This window comes from Oncorhynchus mykiss, chromosome 13 (assembly GCF_013265735.2).
Source record: "Oncorhynchus mykiss isolate Arlee chromosome 13, USDA_OmykA_1.1, whole genome shotgun sequence".
NCBI lineage: Eukaryota > Metazoa > Chordata > Actinopteri > Salmoniformes > Salmonidae > Oncorhynchus > Oncorhynchus mykiss.
Window position 1 is genome coordinate 69,892,583 of NC_048577.1, and position 24,740 is coordinate 69,917,322.

Genomic DNA, 24,740 nt, shown 5'->3' on the forward strand with positions numbered 1-24,740 from the left:
TCCCTTCACTCTCTCTCTCTCTCTCTCTCTCTCTCTCTCTCTCTCACTGTCTCCTCTCTCTCAACTTTCCCTTCACTCTCTCTCTCTCTTTCTCCTCTCTCTCAACTTTCCCTTCACTCTCTCTCTCTCCCTCTCTCTCTCTCACTCTCTCTCTCTCTTTCTCCTCTCTCTCAACTTTCCCTTCACTCTCTCTCTCTCTCTCTCTCTCTCTCTCTCTCACTCTCTCAACTTTCCCTTCACTCTCTCTATTCACTCTCCCACATCTCTTCATCTCAGACTGGTGGGGTGATGACGTATGAGGCGGCAGGTAGCCTATCGGTTAAGAGTGTTGGGCCAGTAACAGAAAGGTTGCTGGTTCAAATCCCGAGTCAACTAGGTGAAAAATCTGCCCTTGAACAAGGCACTTAACCCTAATCGCTCCTGTAAGTCTCTCTGGATAAGAGCGTCTGGTAAATTACAAAAATGTCAAATTGAAATATGACAAGGGAAAGAATTTCAGCACATTACATCTAACCTCTGTAACACAGAAGTAGAATCTTGTGTAATTTGGTCAGCAGTGTGAACGTCTGTGTGTGTTCATGGTGTTAGAAACTGATGTGTCTGCAACCCCCCCCCCCCCGATCTGCATGGGCACAACCCCCCCCCCCACCCCCACCCGCGATCTGCATGGGCACAACCCCCCCCCCCACCCCCACCCGCGATCTGCATGGGCACAACCCCCCCCCCCCCCCCCCCACCCCCACCCGCAATCTGCATGGGCACAACCCCCCCCCACCCCCACACGCGATCTGCATGGGCACAACCCCCCCCCCCCCCCACCCCCGATCTGCATGGGCACAACCCCCCCCACCCGCGATCTGCATGGGCACAAACCCCCCCACCCCCCCCCCCCCCCTCCCCCGATCTGCATGGGCACAAACCCCCCACCCCCGATCTGCATGGGCACGCGTTCGAAGGTCTCGAGGCGAAGCAAATGAAGCAGTGCTTTCACCCAATCCTGATACATCCAAATAACCAGTGACAAACCCAGAAAACTGAATGAATACTGCTCGTTATCACGTATCCTATTCAGTCCTGGCAGAATCTGCCTATTGGAGATTTACATTATGACACCTCCTACCACCTCTCAACGTAGCTCCACCCCCTTCGAACGTCAAACTCTTTTATTTCAACCTCAAACCAGGAAGTCCAAAATAAAAGGATGCTTCCCAAACGACAACACATTATACACTGAGTGGAGAAACATTAAGAACACCTGTCTTTCCATGACAGACTGACCAGGTGAATCCAGGTGAAAGATATGATCCCTTATTGGTGTCACTTGTTAAATCCACTTCAATCAGTGTAGACGAAGGGGAGGAGACCTGGTTAAAGAAGGATTTTTAAGCCTTGAGACAATTGAGACATGGATTGTGTATGTGCGCCATTCAGAGGGTGAATGGGCAACACAAATTTAAGTGACTTTGAACGGGGTGTGGTAGTAGGTGCCAGGTGCACCGGTTTGTGTCAAGAACTGCAACGCTGCTGGGTTTTCCACGCTCAACAGTTTCCTGTGTGTATCAAGAATGGTCCACCACCCAAAGTACATCCAGCCAACTGGACACAACTTTGGAAAGCATTGGGGTCAACATGGGCCAGCATCCCTGTGGAACGCTTTCAACACCTTGTAGAGTCAACATGGGCCAGCATCCCTGTGGAAAGCTTTCAACACCTTGTAGAGTCAACATGGGCCAGCATCTCTATGGAACACTTTCAACACCTTGTAGAGTCAACATGGGCCAGCATCCCTGTGGAACACTTTCAACGCCTTGTAGAGTCAACATGGGCCAGCATCTCTGTGGAACACTTTCAACACCTTGTAGAGTCAACATGGGCCAGCATCCCTGTGGAACGCTTTCAACACCTTGTAGAGTCAACATGGGCCAGCATCCCTGTGGAACGCTTTCAACACCTTGTAGAGTCAACATGGGCCAGCATCCCTGTGGAACGCTTTCAACACCTTGTAGAGTCAACATGGGCCAGCATCCCTGTGGAACCCTTTCAACACCTTGTAGAGTCAACATGGGCCAGCATCCCTGTGGAACCCTTTCAACACCTTGTAGAGTCAACATGGGCCAGCATCCCTGTGGAACCCTTTCAACACCTTGTAGAGTCAACATGGGCCAGCATCCCTGTGGAACCCTTTCAACACCTTGTAGAGTCAACATGGGCCAGCATCCCTGTGGAACGCTTTCAACACCTTGTAGAGTCCATGACCCGATGAATTGAAGCTGTTCTGAGAGCAAAGGAAGGGGGGCAACTCAATATCAGGAAGGTGTCCTTGATGTTTTGTACACTCAGTGTATAATGTACAGGGTGCATTTGGGACCCACTCTGTTTTCCAAGGGAAATGTCTCAGACAGCACAGTACTCACCTGTTACCTCCTCTGCATTGGGGTCAATGAGACGGTCCAGACCATAGTCCATGGCACTGTGTGTCCGACGCTGTGGACACAACAAGCACCTGTTTAGTCAGTCTGATGTGCTGTAACTCAACATATTATCTCCAGAGTCTGGAGCACAGAACCCTGGGTAAAGAACTGGAGCACAGACCCCTGGGTAAGGAACTGGAGCACAGACCCCTGGGTAAGGAACTGGATGAGCATACTGATGTTTTCCAAACAGATCTGGCACCAACATCCTCAATCATTGTTCATTTTAAACGAGAACATTATATTACTTGTATTTAATAGTTTTTTATTTAACCCTTATTAAGTTGACTGAGAACACATTCTCATTTACAGCAACGTCCTGGGGAATAGTTACAGGGGAGAGGAGGGGGGATGAATGAACCAATAGGAAGCTACTTGAACACGCTCCAACTCATTTCTGCCTCTAATTGGTCCTTTTGGAAGTTTTTCCTGGTAAACCTTTTTGTTGGATTTTCCTCAGTGTTGTCAAGCAGCCCTCCTAGTTTCCTGCTGCAGCGTGGAGTTCTACCTGAACTGAGTAACAGGTTTGATTTTCCTCAGTGTTGTCAAGCAGCCCTCCTAGTTTCCTGCTGCAGCGTGGAGGCCTACCTGAACTGAGTAACAGGTTTGATTTTCCTCAGTGTTGTCAAGCAGCCCTCCTAGTTTCCTGCTGCAGCGTGGAGGCCTACCTGAACTGAGTAACAGGTTTGATTTTCCTCAGTGTTGTCAAGCAGCCCTCCTAGTTTCCTGCTGCAGCGTGGAGTTCTACCCGAACTGAGTAAACAGGTTTGATTTTCCTCAGTGTTGTCAAGCAGCCCTCCTAGTTTCCTGCTGCAGCGTAGAGGCCTACCTGAACTGAGTAACAGGTTTGATTTTCCTCAGTGTTGTCAAGCAGCCCTCCTAGTTTCCTGCTGCAGCGTGGAGGCCTACCTGAACTGAGTAACAGGTTTGATTTTCCTCAGTGTTGTCAAGCAGCCCTCCTAGTTTCCTGCTGCAGCGTGGAGGCCTACCTGAACCGAGTAACAGGTTGGATTTTCCTCAGTGTTGTCAAGCAGCCCTCCTAGTTTCCTGCTGCAGCGTGGAGGCCTACCCGAACTGAGTAAACAGGTTTGATTATTCCCCCATGTCCTAAAAACACCTCGTATAATTTCCCCTGTGTTCTATTACATCACACATAGTCCTTGGCGATGCCCCCCCCCCCCCCCCCCCCCCCCCCCCCCCCAAAAAAAACAATGTTTCAACTGACGACCCCTGTTAGTTCTCATGTAGTGGTTGACTGACAGCCGTGTGTAATACAGACTGGATCGATCCCAGTAGACCTCTAGTTCTGGATGAGGCTGACGCTCTGCTGCTGTTGCTGTTCTGTCTGTCTGGACCACGGCCTCATGGAGACGGAGAGACACAATAACACTCAACATCTCTATGCAGGAAACTGGTAGTCCACCCAGCAGCCTTTAGTTCAAGTTGAAAGACTGAAAAGAATGAGACTGTGATGTTGAAAGAAAAGTTTTGTTGAGAAGAAAAAAGAAAAGAACAGGAACCGTTGCCGGGGGAAACTGACTTAGTCATGGAAACGGGGCGTAGTATTGTGTCATGGACAGACTAGAGAAACTTGTTATTATTGGTCATGTAATAACATTTACAGGTCTCATAGGGGTGTCATAGAGGTGTCATAAGGGTTTAATAGAGGTTTTATAGAGGTCTCATAGTGGTCTCATATGTGTCTCATTCAGGTCTCATGGGGGTCTCATAGAGGTCTCATACAGGACTCATAGAGGTCTAATAGAGGTCTCATTCAGGTCTCATAGAGGTCTCATTCGGGTCTCATAGAGGTCTAATAGAGGACTCAGAGGTCTCATTCAGGTCTCAGAGGTCTCATACAGGACTCATAGAGGACTCATAGAGGTCTCATTCAGGTCTCATAGAGGTCTCATTCAGGTCTCATAGAGGACTCATTCAGGTCTCATAGAGGTCTCATAGAAGTCTCATTCAGGTCTCAGAGGTCTCATTCAGGTCTCATACAGGTCTCATAGGGGACTCATAGAGGACTCATAGAGGTCTCATTCAGGTCTCATAGAGGACTCATAGAGGTCTCATAGGGGTCTCATTCAGGTCTCAGAGGTCTCACTCAGGTCTCATTCAGGTCTCATAGAGGTTTCATTCAGGTCTCAATCAGGTCTCAGAGGTCTCATTCAGGTCTCATAGAGGTCTCATTCAGGTCTCATAGAGGTCTCATTCAGGTCTCATAGAGGTCTCATAGAGGTCTCATTCAGGTCTCATTCAGGTCTCAGAGGTCTCATAGGGGTCTCATACAGGACTCATAGAGGTCTCATAGGGGTCTCATACAGGACTCATAGAGGTCTCATTCAGGTCTCATAGAGGTCTCATTCAGGTCTCATAGGGGTCTCATTCAGGTCTCATAAGGGGTCTCATTCAGGTCTCATAGGGGGTCTCATTCAGGTCTCATTCAGGTCTCATAGAGGTCTCATAGAGGTCTTATTCAGGTCTCATAGAGGTCTCATTCAGGTCTCATAGAGGTCTCATTCAAGTCTCATAGAGGTCTCATTCAAGTCTCATAGAGGTCTCATTCAGGTCTCATTGAGGTCTACAGATTAAGAGGAGGGAAGATGTGAGCTGATATAGTTCCTATGTGATGCGTATTAACACTACTGGGTGATACAACTATCACTGGAGTATTCTGCGTAGGGATATGACCGTGAACTTAACTTGTCATTAGTCATGTGACCGTTTAGCAGAGACGCCCCACTGTAGTCCCTAGTCAAGTGAGTTCCACAGTAAATAACATAAAAGGATACACTTGCCTCCGAGCTGTTTACTACCACATCAAACGTTACGGCGGGGTCAGAGTAAATTCCATCCCGAAACAGAGTCACGGTGAATGGAGAGAGAGCGGGACTAGACGCTATGGAGCTCATAGGCTGACAGCAACAATATCCTGTCCTTGTGGATACACACACACACACAAACACTTTGGTGGGTCCGTACTCACTGGTGGCCTGTGTACTATCCAGTAGGCTCTCTCCTGACAGTCCAACACCACTCTGTCTGGCTTCTTCCTCTCTTTATTAGCCCTGACAGACAGACAGACAGACAGAAACAGGGGAGACAGACAGACAGGAGACAGAAACAGGGGAGACAGACAGACAGACAGACAGGAGAGACAGGAGACAGAAACAGTCAGAACACATATCGGAGAAACAGACAGGGGAAAGGAGGTAGATACAGGAGACAAAGAGAGACAGGAGAGACAGGAGACAAAGAGAGACAGACAGGAGACAGACAGGAGAGACAGACAGGAGATACAGGAGACAAAGAGAGACAGACAGACAGACAGACAGGAGATACAGGAGACAAAGAGAGACAGACAGGAGACAGACACAGGAGAGACAGACAGACAGACAGGAGAGACAGACAGGAGATACAGGAGACAAAGAGAGACAGGAGAGACAGGAGACAAAGAGAGACAGGAGATACAGGAGACAAAGAGAGACAGGTCACTATTGAATTACACCTGGTCTTGGGGACCCACAAGGTGTGAAGGCTTTTATTCATCCAAGCACTAACACATCTGATTCAAATAATCACACAGCTCTTGATTAGGTGAATCGGACATGCTAATGCTGGTCTGAATCATCACACAGCTCTTGATTAGGTCATTCAGACATGCTAATGCTGGTCTGAATCATCACACAGCTCTTGATTAGGTGAATCGGACATGCTAATGCTGGTCTGAATCATCACACAGCTCTTGATTAGGTCATTCAGACATGCTAATGCTGGTCTGAATCATCACACAGCTCTTGATTAGGTGAATCGGACATGCTAATGCTGGTCTGAATCATCACACAGCTCTTGATTAGGTCAATCAGACATGTTAATGCTGGTCTGAATCATCACACAGCTCTTGATTAGGTCATTCAGACATGCTAATGCTGGTCTGAATCATCACACAGCTCTTGATTAGGTCATTCAGACATGTTAATGCTGGTCTGGATCAAAAGCCTGCACAGTGTGTGGGTCCCTACCAACACATAAACAGCGGTCTAATCCAGTCTTCAGACAACAGAAGGTTACATACTTGTACTGCTCGGTAGCCTGCATCACGATGAAATCCCACTTGGGGTTCATCCATTTGTGGAGATTGTCGTAGTGTTGCTGTTGAAAACAACAGATGTTTGGCTAAAATAACTAAAAGTCAAATAGTTAGACGACAAAATCCCCCGACGCTGAAAGAACAGATTCATGTGTGTAAAGAAATATTTATCTCCTCCATCCTGCTTAGGAACCCCCAGCAAACAGAATATAACCCTTAAACCACCACTACAGCCCTATGGGTGAGACAGCTACTGTACCTGACATGAACATGTTAGTCATTTAGCAGATGTTCTTATCCAGAGATAGCTAGGTGAGACAACAGCATATCACTGTCGTAGTAAGTGGGATTTATTGAAGATGTGCACCCCCCCCCGTAGTACCTGCTCATAGGGCCCCAGCATCCCCCCCCCCCCCGTAGTACCTGCTCATAGGGCTCCAGCATCCCCCCCTCTGTAGTACCTGTTCATAGGGCTCCAGCATCCCCGCCCCTGTAGTACCTGCTCATAGGGCTCCAGCATCCCCTTCTTCCGGATGTTTCTCCTGGCCAGGTAGATGGCTTTAGGGAGAGAGAGGGGGAGTATACGACATGTTATTCACCACATCTTTACCTCAGCCTGGTGCAGAAAACTGGGCCAATACATCATCAGCTTGTCTACGTGAGAAAATGTGACTCAGAATGTTTATTGTGTCACTATCTGAACATGTGACTCAGAATGTTTATTGTGTCACTATCTGAACATGTGACCCAGAATGTTTATTGTGTCACTATCTTAACATGTGACTCAGAATGTTATTGTGTCACTATCTGAACATGTGACCCAGAATGTTTATTGTGTCACTATCTGAACATGTGACCCAGAATGTTTATTGTGTCACTATCTGAACATGTGACTCAGAATGTTATTGTGTCACTATCTGAACATGTGACTCAGAATGTTATTGTGTCACTATCTGAACATGTGACCCAGAATGTTTATTGTGTCACTATCTGAACATGTGACCCAGAATGTTTATTGTGTCACTATCTTAACATGTGACTCAGAATGTTATTGTGTCACTATCTGAACATGTGACTCAGAATGTTATTGTGTCACTATCTGAACATGTGACTCAGAATGTTATTGTGTCACTATCTGAACATGTGACTCAGAATGTTATTGTGTCACTATCTGAACATGTGACTCAGAATGTTATTGTGTCACTATCTGAACATGTGACTCAGAATGTTATTGTGTCACTATCTGAACATGTGACTCAGAATGTTTATTGTGTCACTATCTGAACATGTGACTCAGAATGTTATTGTGTCACTATCTGAACATGTGACTCAGAATGTTATTGTGTCACTATCTGAACATGTGACCCAGAATGTTTATTGTGTCACTATCTGAACATGTGACTCAGAATGTTATTGTGTCACTATCTGAACATGTGACCCAGAATGTTATTGTGTCACTATCTGAACATGTGACTCAGAATGTTATTGTGTCACTATCTGAACATGTGACTCAGAATGTTATTGTGTCACTATCTTAACTAGCTGGAACAACAGTCACACTAAGAAGTAGCTGACAGCTTAAAAACAGGTGTCATTGAATCGCTGACGATTCATGTTTTCTTTTCAATCCACAATCTGGATCCCTCCACAGCCTCATAGAGGATCTAGATACTTTTCCTACCCTCTCTGGATTACAAACAAATTGTGATAAGTGTACTTACTATGTTACATATTGGATCACTAAAAATCTATAACTTTTACATTAGCGTGTAGTTTACCAATAAAATGGTCTGACGCTGAAGTTGACAGACTCGGTATTCATATCCCGAAAGAAAGAAGTTATCTCACTACAATAATACATTTTAATAGAAACTTAGCAAAAATAGATCAGATGTTGTTACCATGGAAAGGCAAATACCTGTCTATTGGTGGAAAAAATCGCCCTGATCAACTCTTTAGTCATATCCCAGTTTACCCTGTTTAACTCTTTAGTCAGATCCCAGTTTACCCTGATCAACTCTTTAGTCATATCCCAGTTTACCCTGTTTAACTCTTTAGTCAGATCCCAGTTTACCCTGATTAACTCTTTAGTCATATCCCAGTTTACCCTGATTAACTCCTTTAGTCATATCCCAGTTTACCCTGTTTAACTCTTTAGTCAGATCCCAGTTTACCCTGATTAACTCTTTAGTCATATCCCAGTTTACCCTGATTAACTCCTTTAGTCATATCCCAGTTTACCCTGTTTAACTCTTTAGTCATATCCCAGTTTACCCTGATTAACTCCTTTAGTCATATCCCAGTTTACCCTGTTTAACTCTTTAGTCAGATCCCAGTTTACCCTGATTAACTCCTTTAGTCATATCCCAATTTACCCTGATTAACTCTTTAGTCATATCCCAATTTACCCTGATTAACTCTTTAGTCATATCCCAGTTTACCCTGATTAACTCCTTTAGTCATATCCCAGTTTACCCTGATTAACTCTTTAGTCATATCCCAGTTTACCCTGATTAACTCTTTAGTCATATCCCAGTTTACCCTGATTAACTCCTTTAGTCATATCCCAATTTACCCTGATTAACTCCTTTAGTCATATCCCAATTTACCCTGATTAACTCTTTAGTCATATCCCAGTTTACCCTGATTAACTATTTAGTCAAATCCCAGTTTACCTATTTGCTTATGGTCTTGCCTACACCTAGCGACCTGTTTTTTAAATTATATGAGCAAAAAAATATTAAATTTTATTTGGAATGGGAAGCCAGAATTAAATGGGCCTATTTATATAATAAATATGAAATTATAAATATTAAAGCATTAGATCTCTCACTTAAAGGCTTCAGTCATACAAAAGTTATACTTAAATCTGAACTGGTTCTCTAGCAGATTAGTAAGCATGTCTGACCCCATGTTGAATAATGGCCTTTTTCCCCTTTATTCAGACGACAACCTCTCACTTGCGGTTATTTGAAAATGAAATAATCTCCAAAATATTGCTATTTTTAAAACAAGCCATAGAAAGTTGGTTGCAATTTCAGTTTAATCAACCAGAAAAGACAGAACAAATAAAACAACTATTATTATAGTTAAACTCAAATATAGTAATTGGTTTTAAAAAAAAACAAAAATTGAGAATAAAAAAAAAGTATAATCTTTGTAAATTATATCATAAATAAGACACAGCTAACATAAATATATGGAAATATTTGCTCTACCCAAAATTACAACCAACTAATTGCAGCATTAACGCAAAAATGGAAGAGGCAAGTGGAAGGGAGAGAAAGGCAGGAAGTTATCTGTCGGCCCGGCATTAAAGACCAACATTGGTTAAAGAAAATTGTGATGAATAATAAAAAAGTGGACCAGTTTCATTTAAGGACCAAAACATTGACAGCTGTGCCATAGAGACCGCAAAATAATTGGGAAGATATTTTCAATCTACTGACTCCATGTCACAGTGATACACAAAACAATGCTGGATTAAAACTTTGAGATTTTCCATTTTTATAAAAAATTCTTGCAACCAATAGAATGTCTTATACAGTGGGGCAAAAAAGTATTTAGTCAGCCACCAATTGTGCAAGTTCTCCCACTTAAAAAGATGAGAGGCCTGTAATTTTCATCATAGGTACACTTCAACTAAATCCAGAAAATCACATTGTAGGATTTTTAATGAATTTATTAGCAAATTATGGTGGAAACTAAGTATTTGGTCACCTACAAACAAGCAAGATTTCTGACTCTCACAGACCTGTAACTTCTTCTTTAAGAGGCTCCTCTGTCCTCCACTCGTTACCTGTATTAATGGCACCTGTTTGAACTTGTTATCAGTATAAAAGACACCTGTCCACAACCTCAAACAGTCACGTCTGGGACCTTTTGGATCCGAGGTTGAGGGCTAGGGACATTCCCCCCAGAAATGTCTGGGAACTTGCAGGTGCCTTGGTGGAAGAGTGGGGTAACATCTCACAGCAAGAACTGTCAAATCTGGTGCAGTCCATGAGGAGGAGATGCACTGCAGTACTTAATGCAGCTGGTGGCCACACCAGATGATGACTGTTACTTTTGATTTTGACCCCCCCCCCCCTTTGTTCAGGGACACATTATTCCATTTCTGTTAGTCACATGTCTGTGGAACTTGTTCAGTTTATGTCTCAGTTGTTGAATCTTGTCATGTTCATACAAATATTTACACGTTAAGTTTGCTGAAAATATTTTGGTTAGGCCAGGGTGTGACTAGAGCGGGCATTCTATGTTTTGTATTTCTTTGTTGTTTTGGCCGGGTGTGGTTCTCAATCAGAGGCAGCTGTCTATCGTTGTCTCTGATTGAGATCCATACTTAGGTAGCTTTTTCCAACATGGGTTTTGTGGGTAGTTGGTTTTTGTTCATTCTCTTTGTTATTTTGGTTAATCAGTGTTCAGTTATTTTAATAAAAGATGAACATGTACTGCACCTTGGTCCTCCACTCCTTCCAACAGCTGTTACAGATAGAAGCCACAATCTATCTGCAGTATTGAAGCTGATCTACACACTCATTTATTATGTGTTTAAATACATACAAATAAGTATCTGACAGTGACTGGACATTCACTCTCCTTTCACTACAGAAGGTAAACCCACCATAGTCTATGTTCTCAGAGGGGCCACTACAGAAGATAAACCCACCATAGTCTATGCCCTCAGACGGGCCACAAAAGAAGATAAACCCACCATAGTCTATGTCCTCAGAGGGGCCACTACAGAAGATAAACCCACCATAGTCTATGTCCTCAGAGGGGCCACTACAGAAGATAAACCCACCATAGTCTATGTTCTCAGAGGGGCCACTACAGAAGATAAACCCACCATAGTCTATGTCCTCAGCGGGCCACTACAGAAGATAAACCCACCATAGTCTATGTCCTCAGCGGGCCACTACAGAAGATAAACCCACCATAGTCTATGTCCTCAGCGGGCCACTACAGAAGATAAACCCACCATAGTCTATGTTCTCAGAGGGGCCACTACAGAAGATAAACCCACCATAGTCTATGTCCTCAGCGGGCCACTACAGAAGATAAACCCACCATAGTCTATGTCCTCAGCGGGCCACTTCTGCACGGGCCAGAAATAAGGGGTCTGCGGAAAGGTTGGGACAGACAGTGACATGAAGATTAGTCATTTGCTCTGCCTCTGACACAGGTAGTTCCAGGGAGATACAGGGAGATAGACACAGGTAGTTACAGGTAGATACAGGTAGATAGACACAGGTAGTTACAGGGAGATAGACGCAGGTAGTTACAGGGAGATACAGGTAGATAGACACAGGTAGTTACAGGTAGATAGACACAGGTAGTTTCAGGGAGATACAGGTAGATAGACACAGGTAGTTACAGGTAGATAGACACAGGTAGTTACAGGGAGATACAGGTAGATAGACACAGGTAGTTACAGGTAGATAGACACAGGTAGTTACAGGGAGATACAGGTAGATAGACACAGGTAGTTACAGGTAGATAGACACAGGTAGTTACAGGGAGATAGACACAGGTAGTTACAGGGAGATAGACACAGGTAGTTACAGGGAGATAGACACAGGTGGTTACAGGTAGATAGACACATGTAGTTACAGGGAGATACAGGGAGATAGACACAGGTAGTTACAGGGAGATAGACACAGGTAGTTACAGGGAGATACAGGGAGATAGACACAGGTAGTTACAGGGAGATACAGGTAGATAGACACAGGTAGTTACAGGTAGATAGACACAGGTAGTTACAGGGAGATAGACACAGGTAGTTACAGGGAGATAGACACAGGTAGTTACAGGGAGATACAGGGAGATAGACACAGGTAGATACAGGGATATACAGGTAGATAGACACAGGTAGATACAGGGATATACAGGTAGATAGACACAGGTAGTTACAGGGAGATACAGGTAGATACAGGTAGATAGACAGGTAGATACAGGGATATACAGGTAGATAGACACAGGTAGTTACAGGGAGATACAGGTAGATAGACACAGGTAGATAGACACAGGTAGATAGACACAGGGAGATACAGGTAGATAGACACAGGTAGATAGACACAGGGAGATACAGGGAGATACAGGTAGATAGACACAGGTAGTTACAGGTAGATAGACACAGGTAGTTACAGGTAGATACAGGTAGATAGACACAGGTAGATACAGGTAGTTACAGGTAGATACAGGTAGATAGACACAGGTAGATACAGGGAGATACAGGTGGATAGACACAGGTAGTTACAGGGAGATAGACACAGGTAGATAGACACAGGGAGATAGACACAGGGAGATACAGGTAGATAGACACAGGTAGTTACAGGTAGTTACAGGTAGATACAGGTAGATAGACACAGGTAGATACAGGGATATACAGGTAGATAGACACAGGTAGATAGACACAGGGAGATACAGGGAGATACAGGTAGATAGACACAGGGAGATACAGGTAGATAGACATAGGTAGATAGACACAGGTAGTTACAGGGAGATACAGGTAGATAGACACAGGTAGATACAGGGATATACAGGTAGATAGACACAGGTAGATACAGGGAGATACAGGTGGATAGACACAGGTAGTTACAGGCAGGTACCTGGAAGCGGTAGAGGGTGCTGTCGGGGACCAGGACCAACTTCCTGTGGTTCTGGAGGGGGTAGATGTACCCGTAGGCCACCAGCATGGTCCCAAACGCCTGGGCCTCTGGTGGAGGGAGGGGGACGAGAGGAGGAGGAGGAGAGAAGGGGGTGAGAGTTCATATATTATCAAAGCTCTTGGTTATACTTTAGTTTACAGCCTTTAACTACTAGTGACTTGCTTGCATAATAACATGGTAATGAAGTAGTAATTACAGTTAAAAAAACACCTTAATTGTGTTGGATTAATTGATATAATTACCCAGCAGAATCCAGTTGCTTACCTTCTGTGGTAACCTTCATTTTGGTGACAATCCATGCTAGAATGTCCTGCCCTGTGTGATGGATGACAAGTGAATATTGATTTCACAGCATGACATCAGTGAGCTGGCTCTCACAGGCCTGGTCTACACACAGACTACCTGTTGAAGGTACTACCTGGCTCTCACAGGCCTGGTCTACACACAGACTACCTGTTGAAGGTACACTACCTGGCTCTCACAGGCCTGGTCTACACACAGATTACCTGTTGAAGGTACACTACCTGGCTCTCACAGGCCTGGTCTACACACAGACTACCTGTTGAAGGTACTACCTGGCTCTCACAGGCCTGGTTTACACACAGACTACCTGTTGAAGCTACTACCTGGCTCTCACAGGCCTGGTCTACACACAGACTACCTGTTGAAGGTACTACCTGGCTCTCACAGGCCTGGTCTACACACAGACTGCCTGTTGAAGGTACTACCTGGCTCTCACAGGCCTGGCCTACACACAGACTACCTGTTGAAGGTACTACCTGGCTCTCACAGGCCTGATCTACACACAGACTACCTGTTGAAGCTACTACCTGGCTCAGACACAGTGCAGAATCCATTCACTTGATAACAATGTGTGGGAGTTTATGCCGTATAGCTTAACTTGTGATTAGATTGATCAGTATATATATATATATCTGTCTGTTTTTTCATGAAAAACTACAAATCACAATAACAACCAGCACTGAAGCAGGAAGTACCATGACTGTGATGACAATTTCCTGTCTGTCACATGGTCCTTCCTTCCATTCATCTCCAGCCCTCCTGGACGCCCAAACGGAACCCTATTTCCTATATAGTTTGGACCAGGGCCCATAAGGCTACGTAGTGCACTATGTAGGGAATAGGGTGCTATTTGGGATGAACAGGAGGGCTGGAGATGAAGGGAGGGAAGGACCATGTTGCTACATTATTCCCTCTATAGTGCTCTAGATTAGACCACGCCTATAAGTCTACACAGTGCACTATGTAGGGAATAGGGTGCTATTTGGGATGAACAGGAGGGCTGGAGATGAAGGGAGGGAAGGACCATGTTGCTACATTATTCCCTCTATAGTGCTCTAGATTAGACCACGCCTATAAATCTACACAGTGCACTATGTAGGGAATAGGGTGCTATTTGGGATGAACAGGAGGGCTGGAGATGAAGGGAGGGAAGGACCATGTTGCTACATTATTCCCTCTATAGTGCTCTAGATTAGACCACGCCTATAAATCTACACAGTGCACTATGTAGGGAATAGGGTGCTATTTGGGATGAACAGGAGGGCTGGAGATGAAGGGAAAGAAGGACCATGTTGCTACATTATTCCCTCTATAGTGCTCTAGATTAGACCACGCCTATAAGTCTACACAGTGCACTATGTAGGGAATAGGGTGCTATTTGGGATGAACAGGAGGGCTGGAGATGAAGGGAGGGAAGGACCATGTTGCTACATTATTCCCTCTATAGTGCTCTAGATTAGACCACGCCTATAAATCTACACAGTGCACTGTGCCATGTGGGATGTAAGTGTGACCTTTCCCCTCTGGCCCTGGTCTTAGCCCGGGATTAGAGGGCAGCTTGGGAGCACAAAGCCCCCACACAGATCTGATCCAATTGACAGCTGTCTTATATAACCTTCAGTAGCAAGCCTAGCAGGCGGTCTACAAAACAGACTGCCGCAGTTCTAGAATCTTAGCTTGTCCAATAACTACCCACAACTTCCCAGAATTCTGTTTGTTTTTTAAATAACAACAATGTAGCATTGATGGGAGGTGTTTCCCTACCGTTTCCCCTACCGGGCAGCGCCGCTACCTAGCTTTCTATTGGCGGCTTCAGTTGAATGTTTGGGTTGTTTCAGCCCTGCTACATGGCTACAGTGGCCATATTTCACTCCACCAGGAAAAGGATCTAGGGCAAAACATTGTCATAGTATACTAGAGATGGGAGGGGATATTGTTTGAGGAGATATGTCTCTCAGTGGTGGCGACCATCTGGTGCTGTGACTCACCGTTGATGACGTGTGGGATAATGGTTACGTTGAGTTTCTGGTCGGCACCCTTCACCCCACTCTTAGGATCCTGCATCTCAACCACAAACACCTCCACCTGGAGCAGGTTGGGGGGGGGGGGGGGGGAGACACCCAGACTCAAAATACACTTTGGTTTGTTTCAACGAAAATGGAAGAAAACAGTCCTATCAGGTTAAAGGTCATAGTGATGATGTGTTCTGTATGATACCTCTGACCTCTGAGATGTGGAGGACCTGATTGGCTCAGAGCCATTTCCCCCCTGCTGTCCAAGCAGCTAATTGGTTTAGAGCAAGGGTTCTTGAACTTTTTTAGCTCGAGACCCAAATAAGAAATTGACCGTCCTCCTGTGACACAAATGGTCCAACAACGACCCGAATCAAGAAGAAATAATGGGTGATTATAGATGCATTCTCATAACTCACTACCCACCTCTCCACATTACCCAGGGCCCACTTTGAGTCCTGACCCCACAAGTATAAGAAAGCCTTGTTTAGAGGTTCGATTGAGATTGGATCTCCGAGAGGTTTTACAATCTCTTCGCTGTAAACAAAATAAATATGCAGTAGCCTACAGGGTATGAAACAATAACGTGAGTCTAGTAGCATCTTTTGATGACGCTATGCAGACTACCACGTTGAAAGTCGTGATGACTTTCCCGTTGTTCCATTTCCATTTGTAATTGGATGGGAACAGGATTATGAGCGGCCAAATCCACCAAATTAGAACCTCTGGTAAATAAATAACATTTTACAATTAACTTTTACAAACCAATTGATTCGTTGTTTTTTTAAGACATGAAAGGGGAAATTGAAACAACAATCTTGGGGCTCCTCGTGAATTTACTGTAAACTATAATAATCTATCAACAAGTAGGCTATCACCAGCACACCTAAAATCAATCGACATGATGTCAACTTTTAGTTTATCTAAAGTCTATTACCTTTTTATCAAAACATTTAAAAGTACTGATAAATGACGTAAACGTACTGGTAGGTAACCTACATTTTTTAGGCATGCCATCCGTGGTCGGTAGTGCTGACCATAATCTCTCAGCGTCCTAATTGTCATGTTTGCGGTCAGTCGATACGCGGACCTAAAGAAGAAAATCCAGGTAAGAAATGTTCATGAAAAAAAGTGATCACACAGGTATAATGGTATACCCGGGGCTGGGACAGTAGTTTATTCCATTGACCGCGCGTCAGAGATTGCGTGAGAGGGGCCAGAAAGCGCAAGGACGGATTTATCAACCAATGACAGCTCGGCTAAAACTCTGGTTTAACAACCTGTTACGTGTGACAGTGACACCAACATACGTCACACAATCAAGCAACTATCAATTTGGTGGCATTATGGCAGTAAAACCTTGAATTGAAATGTAACAGTTGTTGGATTATCGTTTATTGAAATATATAAATATATGTTTTAAATCCACGTAAAATATTTGTCGCCCCAGAATGTAGTGAAAGAGGAAGGATAAAAACAATCCATTTTTTTTGCGATCAATTCACTGGATGATAAAATAATAATAATTTGTCACATAATATATACTTTAATTTGATCTCTCATTTAGGCCTATGAATTTCACAGGTAATAACCACAGATGGTGCCAAAAACGATACCACAGGTGAAGGTGTCGGACCGACATGACTCCCCGGGTATACACTGCCCTCTACCGCACCCAGGTGGTACTGCCGATAAATGCATGATATTAAATTATGACGACCTGCATGCAGTGCACCCTTCTGATGTGTTGTCATGTTGTAACCAGTGTATATCTCATCTCCTGAAGCCTCACCACCTCCACGATACCACATCCGCAAGGTGGAGTGTAGACGAGAGTGTTCGGAGTGAATCTTGTTGTTGCGTGCCTGTCTTTGTTTGTTGAAATCCATTATTTTTAATAAAACGTTCATCAAATACAACCACCGACTGTTTATTTTGTTTCTGTTTCCCCAAGATGGCGACTCGTATTTCTAAGTGAGGCACAATGTGTGTAGGCTATGGTTTGTTACTGTATTAAAGGTGTGATTTTTCAATTGTGTTATCAATTATTATTCGCAATTACCTTTTGAACAAATTCCTATATTGAAATCCCCCTAGCCATAAATAACTTGTAGGCTGGTCTAAAACAATGAATTTCAGTTACTCTAGAAATTGCAATGAGTGAGCTTCAAAGTGTAACAAAATCTGAGGATATGGGCAACCTTTTGTCATCCGCCCAAACGTTTATTCACATTGAGAAAATTATATTACACTGGCCCGGGTTGAACCGGGCAATGTCCTGTCACATCATCGGGCGAAAACTGCGAGGGAGGAGCACCTTTCTCAAATCAAACAGCAATCTGCACCGCTCGTGTTGTCAACAAGGCATCGTCCAAAAACACACATATTTTTTTCAATCAATAAATATAAGATTTGTCATACTAGTTTTCATTGGGAAGGCAGATAAATATTTTTTATCAAAAGCAATCACTTTCGCATGTTAAAATACAGAACCCTCCTCATCAATCCACGTGCTTGAAAACGTCACTATTATTTTCAGCCGACTTCGCCGTCGTCGGCCAGAGCGGGTTACCTGGCTCAGGCCCGGGAGGCAGCCCGGTTCCAAAACGAATGCAATCCCTTTTCCACCCGGTTTAAACTCCACACACCGCGGTAACCAGGCCAGTTAAACGAACCCCCTCATTGTGCTAGCCCTGTGCGCGCTCACACACACACACACACACGTTATCGTAATCGCGCCCCGCCCCACCCGCCCGCGAGTAGACTCTCCAGTCGCTAGCCTCAAACCAACTCTCTCTACTGTATCGATGAAGTTGTTTCAAAGATGGCGGATTTCCTGCCGTCCCGGTCCGTTTTATCTGTGTGTTTTCCAAACTGTCTGCTCACGAGTAACGAGGCAGAACAATTAAGGAAATCTAAAGAAATAGACAAAGGTATTTCGCGGGATAAGCCGTACGTGAAACGGCTGGTGAAGATTCTCCTACTCGGAGCGGGTGAAAGCGGCAAGTCCACTTTCCTGAAGCAGATGCGCATCATCCATGGTCAGGATTTCGATCAACGGGCCAAAGAAGAGTTCAAGGCCACGATTTTTAGTAATGTAATTAAAGGTAAGGTACTTTTAGGTTGTTCGTTGTACTTTTATATAACGCCACTGGTGAGTTTTTTTTGTTGTCCCGGGGCCTTTGTTGACTTATTTGCTCTGTTCAAGAGTTGATGTCTGAGTGGGAAGTAGCCACCCAGCTAGCATGCTAACAGTAGCCGTAACTTGGTATGCTAGCTAGCTATGTGGGGAGGACGGGCGCATTCACATCTGTTTTCTTCGCTAGCCTAGTTAGCTAGCTAACACACACACACACACAGACACACAAAGCTAGAAGAAACGCCCATGTTTATTTGAAACTGTTTCTGTGCACCAGTGGGATTTGAAGAGATGAGGCCATACATACCCGAGCGGGGGGTTTTCCCTTTGAGCATGATTCAGTTGTCTGAATATATATATCTCCTGATATCACGCGTATTGTTTGTCCCATGTCAGTATTATTCAGGGGTTGGAAAATAGTATGACAGTTTATCAGCTGTTTTTTTTTTATCAGGCAATGTACCCAGCTAGCAGTAAGCGTTGGCTAACTAATACGCTAGCTAGCTAGCTTTGTTGCTGTAGTTTAACTTATTTATACACTTATTTTAGTGTTTTTAAAAACATGAATCTTGAACAGTCATAGTGAAATAACTTGGTAGCTAGTTTGGAAATCAGAAAGCTTAAAATGGTTTCAATCACAGCGGATATAACGAGATGAAGTAAATCCTAACCACCATTGCACATATTTGAGAGAAGTCAGATGCATGACGTTTTCATGTTATGGGAACCAAGCCGTATACGAGGACTCGGATGGGCATCCTAGGGGATTAAAACGTGGAGACGGATAATACACTGTTAAAAGTTTAGGGAAGGCAAATATGTAATTAGTAACTCCTTGTTCGTTGCTGCGGAGTGTATACTGAACAAAAATATAAACGCAACAATTCAATATTTTGCTGAGTTAGTTCATAGAAGATCATCAGTCAATTGAAATAAATTCATTAGTCCCTAATCTATGGATTTCACGACTGGGAATACAGATTCATCTGTTGGTCACAGATGCCGTAAAAAAAATTCAAGTTGCCATCTGTAAAATGCATTTGTGTTCTTTGTCCGGTAGCTTATGCCTGCCCATACCATAACCCCACCACCACCATGGGCACGCACACGACACCATGCATGTGGTCTGCGATTGTGAGGCAGGGTTGGACATACTGCCCCCCCAAAAATTAAATGACGGAGGCGGCTTATGGTAGAGAAATTAACATTCAATTCTTGGAAAAGAAGACGTGCTCACTAACAGGGATGTAAACAAATTTGTGCACAACATTCGAGAGAAATAAGCTTTTTTGTGCGTATGGAACATTTCTGGGATCTTTTATTTCAGCTCATGAAACATGGGACCAACACTTTACATGTTGACTTTATATTTTTGTTCAGTGTATAATGTGTGAATATATGTAGCTATAGAAACCAGAGGTGGCTGGTGGGAGAAGCTATAGGAGGACCAGGCTCATTGGAATGGAACAGAGTCAAATCTGTGGTTTCCATATGTTTGATACCGTTCCATTTATTCCAGCCATTACAATGAGCCCGTCCTCCTATAGCTCCTCCCACCAGCCTCCTCTGATAGAAATCTCAGGAACCTGAACGTTTCTTCAAACCTGCACTATAAAGGTGTTTACACATGAGCAGCACTAAACGGCAGTTGAACCGCAAAATAAAATCTGTCTACCGTGTAGAGACGAGCGGTCCCGGTTGTTGTCAGCTTGAATATTGTCATTAAAATGTTGTTTTTGATTGGTTGGCAAGATGAACTCTGTGCATTGGTCGACCACGTGCTACGGCCGCTCAAGACTTCAGCTAATTTAATCTTCTGGTGCTGAGCCAGCAGTGCTGCCGCTGCTCACGGGGACGAGCACCACGAACCACTTGCCACTTCCGTTTTGGCACCCGCCGCCCTACTCTTATTGAAGTCTATGAGACCTTTTGCCGGTCGCCACGACCTGCCTGTAAGCGTGGTAACAGCATGCAAGACACGCTTCCACGTGGCCTACCACTGTCGATCACATCATATAGGCACCGGTTTCAGACCGTTTCCATACAGATATCCACACATTATACAATCAGGACCGACGGACAAGGAATCGCCGATTATTGATAAACCTTCAGTAACAGGATTTTCGTAAAAAAAAATAAAATTACGTCCTCTTAAAAATGTGGCAGTTGTTTTTTTGGCCTCAGCATTTTAACCACTTACCTTCCTTTATAGGGCAACTGGAAACCATGTTGTTTTGAGGCGGCGATGTGATCGCTCGTATTCCAATTGTTTGTATTCACCCAGACAGTCTGTCAAACTTGCTGGCTAGATCAATTGCCTATTTTGTTTATTACCTAGCTAGCTATTTGTTATTTTACTGTAAATCTTTACTTGACATAACCTCCCCTGAATGTTGAGTGTTTTCAGTTGAAAGTTCAACACCGGTGGATGTCGGTCACGTTTTGGTAGACTGGGGCATTAGGCCTAGCTGTATAAAATCTGAAGAGAGAGAGAGAGAGAACATGAAAGGGGTGTTTCTGCCTCCAACTTGTGTGGTCATACCAGGTCAGGTAGTCGTGACAACCCAGCCCTGCACACACTAGTCAACGATATTACCAGAGATGTACAGCAATACTACAGTCCGATAACTCCTGTTATGCAAACAAACATCTTTTATGGGGGTGAAACCACTCTGCGAGCTCCCCCCCCCCCCCCCCCCCCCCCCCCCTACTAGTTGGCTACTTTGTTCATTACGCAGACTAATTTAGGTTTCCTGGTACACACTGGTTTGTTAGTGTAGCAATTAATAAATTAATTGTCAACTATACAATTATAGTCATTGTGTTGTTGTTTTTGGTCAACTTTTCCTTTGTGAGTCGTTGATCACAATGAAGCTATTTATCTTAGATCTGTCGTACGTAGACTAAACTCTTCCATTTAATGTCTTCTTGTTGACGCACCGTTTCTCAGAACTCCTATTAAAGAACCATGTTGAATCATTGTGTTAATTTTAGATGGGTACTTTACTGTTATTTAATCATCAGACATGGAGGATGTCCCCGGTAGCTCTGTCTGTCTGTCTGTGTGGGTGGGTGCAGGGGGTTCCCAGCCTCACACCATGATGTCATATCCTTACTGTGAAATGCATGAATGGGGGGGAAATGTATACACACACACACACAGACAGATGGATGATTGGCTGTGGGTGATTGGCTGTGGGTGATTGGCTGTGGGTGATTGGCTGTGGGTGATTGGCTGTGGGTGATTGGCTAAGCCCGGGCAGGATCCCCAATGAGGAACGCTGTGTTTTGTCTTCTATGTGACAGATGAATGGTGGGAGTCCTGAGGTTCGTCCCAAATGGCTCCCTATACACTGCACTAACGTGTTGGCCTGCGCCCTATGGACCCTGGTATAAAGTAGTGCACCATTTGGGGGACGAAGCCCCCCGATGACGCTGCTCTGTTCTCATCTTCGGCGTCCGTCAGACCGGAAATATAGATGTAGCCTATAGACCTGGTGGTGAAAGGCCTGTGTTTAGGGACTTTATCTCATCGGTCTTCTATTTGTAAACAAAGGGTCTTGGCTCATCATGTTATGATTTAAATTCCTTAATCCACCTCTAAATCTCCCTTCTGCTAAATCTCCCCCCGTTAAGTCTTCAGTTCTGACCTGATGGGGGGGGGGGGGGGGGGGGGGGGGGGTGCGTGTGTTTGTTTTAGCTAAATAAATGGTTTGTCCCTGTCTCCTAAATCTTGGTGTACTTATTTACATTCTACAGGCCTGTTTATCTGGACTGTATTTTATCCCTAAGAAGTGATACGATCTACCCCCCCCCCCCCCCTCCCTTTGTCTCTCTGGAAGAACAGCCTAGTGCATGTCTGGATAGTATAGCCTAAGTCTAGATGTGGTACCCTGTTCCCTAGATAGTGCACTGCTTTTTGACTTGGGTCCATAGTGGGGGGTCTGGTCAGAAGTAGTGCACTATATGGGGAATAGGGTGTCATGTGAGCCAACAGGCGTTGTGTAGCATTAATGACAGTGGCAGATTTTTGCTGTCCGGCCGACTCGTGAGGAGCTAGCAGGGGCCTCGGGTGTTGCACTTCCTCTTGTGATGTCATAGATGGATGGACGGGTGGTGTTGGATCTAGGCTGAACTCTCCCAGCGTGAGTCAACTCTTTCAGTTATTAAACAGATGTTAGAACAACTTTATTTTAAAGCCTCTGGGGTTCTCAGTGCTGATCTAGGATCAGATACCCCCTGTGTTATTCATTGATCTAATAGGCAGAACTGATCCTAGACCAGCAATGTCTCCTACTCTGAGATGCTTTGTGAGTATGTGCTATGAACACCTGTTCAGTCTAGGGCAGAGTCAATCTGTTTAGTCCTTTCTGAATAACTGGCTGATGCTCTTGAGTCCCCAATGCCACCCTATTCCTTGCATAGTGCACTATGTTTGAGCAGAGCCCTGTGTGCCAAAGTCAAAGACTTGATGGTTAGTTGTCTAATTGAATTCAATGTGGCAGTTTAGGGCCCAAGGAGAGAGTAGAGTAGGGAACCGGGTTCTATTTGAGACAGTGCTCTGATCCACAGGGTCTGCTGCCTTGTCTCAGCCCTCTGCTCTGAGCCACAGAGTCTGCTGCCTTGTCTCAGCCCTCTGCTCTGAGCCACAGAGTCTGCTGCCTTGTCTCAGCCCTCTGCTCTGATCCACAGTTTGCTGCCTTGTCTCAGCCCTCTGCTCTGAGCCACAGAGTGTGCTGCCTTGTCTCAGCCCTCTGCTCCGAGCCACAGAGTCTGCTGCCTTGTCTCAGCCCTCTGCTCCGAGCCACAGAGTCTGCTGCCTTGTCTCAGCCCTCTGCTCCGAGCCACAGAGTGTGCTGCCTTGTCTCAGCCCTCTGCTCTGATCCACAGTTTGCTGCCTTGTCTCAGCCCTCTGCTCTGATCCACAGTTTGCTGCCTTGTCTCAGCCCTCTGCTCTGATCCACAGTTTGCTGCCTTGTCTCAGCCCTCTGCTCTGATCCACAGTCTGCTGCCTTGTCTCAGCCCTCTGCTCTGAGCCACAGAGTCTGCTGCCTTGTCTCGGCCCTCTGCTCTGAGCCACAGAGTCTGCTGCCTTGTCTCGGCCCTCTGCTCTGAGCCACAGAGTCTGCTGCCTTGTCTCAGCCCTCTGCTCTGAGCCACAGAGTCTGCTGCCTTGTCTCGGCCCTCTGCTCTGAGCCACAGAGTCTGCTGCCTTGTCTCGGCCCTCTGCTCTGAGCCACAGAGTCTGCTGCCTTGTCTCGGCCCTCTGCTCCGAGCCACAGAGTCTGCTGCCTTGTCTCAGCCCTCTGCTCCGAGCCACAGAGTCTGCTGCCTTGTCTCAGCCCTCTGCTCCGAGCCACAGAGTGTGCTGCCTTGTCTCAGCCCTCTGCTCTGATCCACAGTTTGCTGCCTTGTCTCAGCCCTCTGCTCTGATCCACAGTTTGCTGCCTTGTCTCAGCCCTCTGCTCTGATCCACAGTTTGCTGCCTTGTCTCAGCCCTCTGCTCTGATCCACAGTCTGCTGCCTTGTCTCAGCCCTCTGCTCTGAGCCACAGAGTCTGCTGCCTTGTCTCGGCCCTCTGCTCTGAGCCACAGAGTCTGCTGCCTTGTCTCGGCCCTCTGCTCTGAGCCACAGAGTCTGCTGCCTTGTCTCAGCCCTCTGCTCTGAGCCACAGAGTCTGCTGCCTTGTCTCGGCCCTCTGCTCTGAGCCACAGAGTCTGCTGCCTTGTCTCGGCCCTCTGCTCTGAGCCACAGAGTCTGCTGCCTTGTCTCGGCCCTCTGCTCTGAGCCACAGAGTCTGCTGCCTTGTCTCAGCCCTCTGCTCTGAGCCACAGAGTCTGCTGCCTTGTCTCAGCCCTCTGCTCTGAGCCACAGAGTCTGCTGCCTTGTCTCAGCCCTCTGCTCTGAGCCACAGAGTCTGCTGCCTTGTCTCAGCCCTCTGCTCTGAGCCACAGAGTCTGCTGCCTTGTCTCAGCATGTTGTTTGTATCCTGTTTACCCTCCCGCAGCCTCTTAATGACTACTGCGCTAGGAGACTATGTGTGTGACTCTG

At 45.3% G+C, this 24,740-nt stretch overlaps 2 protein-coding genes across 5 annotated transcripts in view; one reads left to right on the plus strand and one right to left on the minus strand.

The window, feature by feature from the left end:
• Positions 1 to 16,813, minus strand: part of LOC118938364 (regulator of G-protein signaling 9-like) — a 30,712-nt gene extending 13,899 nt beyond the window's left edge. The window contains exons 1-9 of one of the 3 annotated variants that reach the window (XM_036942028.1): positions 16,550 to 16,806; positions 15,527 to 15,623; positions 13,500 to 13,550; positions 13,176 to 13,282; positions 11,635 to 11,686; positions 7,064 to 7,122; positions 6,550 to 6,626; positions 5,461 to 5,542; positions 2,422 to 2,484 (exon numbers count right to left, since the gene is read on the minus strand). In XM_036942028.1, coding sequence (XP_036797923.1) covers positions 2,422 to 2,484; positions 5,461 to 5,542; positions 6,550 to 6,626; positions 7,064 to 7,122; positions 11,635 to 11,686; positions 13,176 to 13,282; positions 13,500 to 13,550; positions 15,527 to 15,623; positions 16,550 to 16,615 — 654 coding nt within the window. In that variant the 5' untranslated portion in view covers positions 16,616 to 16,806. Of the gene's footprint in view, positions 1 to 2,421; positions 2,485 to 5,460; positions 5,543 to 6,549; positions 6,627 to 7,063; positions 7,123 to 11,634; positions 11,687 to 13,175; positions 13,283 to 13,499; positions 13,551 to 15,526; positions 15,624 to 16,549 lie in introns of all 3 variants that reach the window. The other 2 variants (XM_036942030.1, XM_036942029.1) reach the window with 2 other exon arrangements.
• Positions 16,814 to 18,297: 1,484 nt separating this feature from the next.
• Positions 18,298 to 24,740, plus strand: part of LOC118938365 (guanine nucleotide-binding protein subunit alpha-13) — a 43,889-nt gene continuing 37,446 nt past the window's right edge. For both annotated transcript variants that reach the window (XM_036942031.1, XM_036942032.1), the window contains exon 1: positions 18,298 to 18,657. In XM_036942031.1, the coding sequence (XP_036797926.1) occupies positions 18,375 to 18,657 (283 nt within the window). In that variant the 5' untranslated portion in view covers positions 18,298 to 18,374. The remainder of the gene's footprint in view (positions 18,658 to 24,740) is intronic.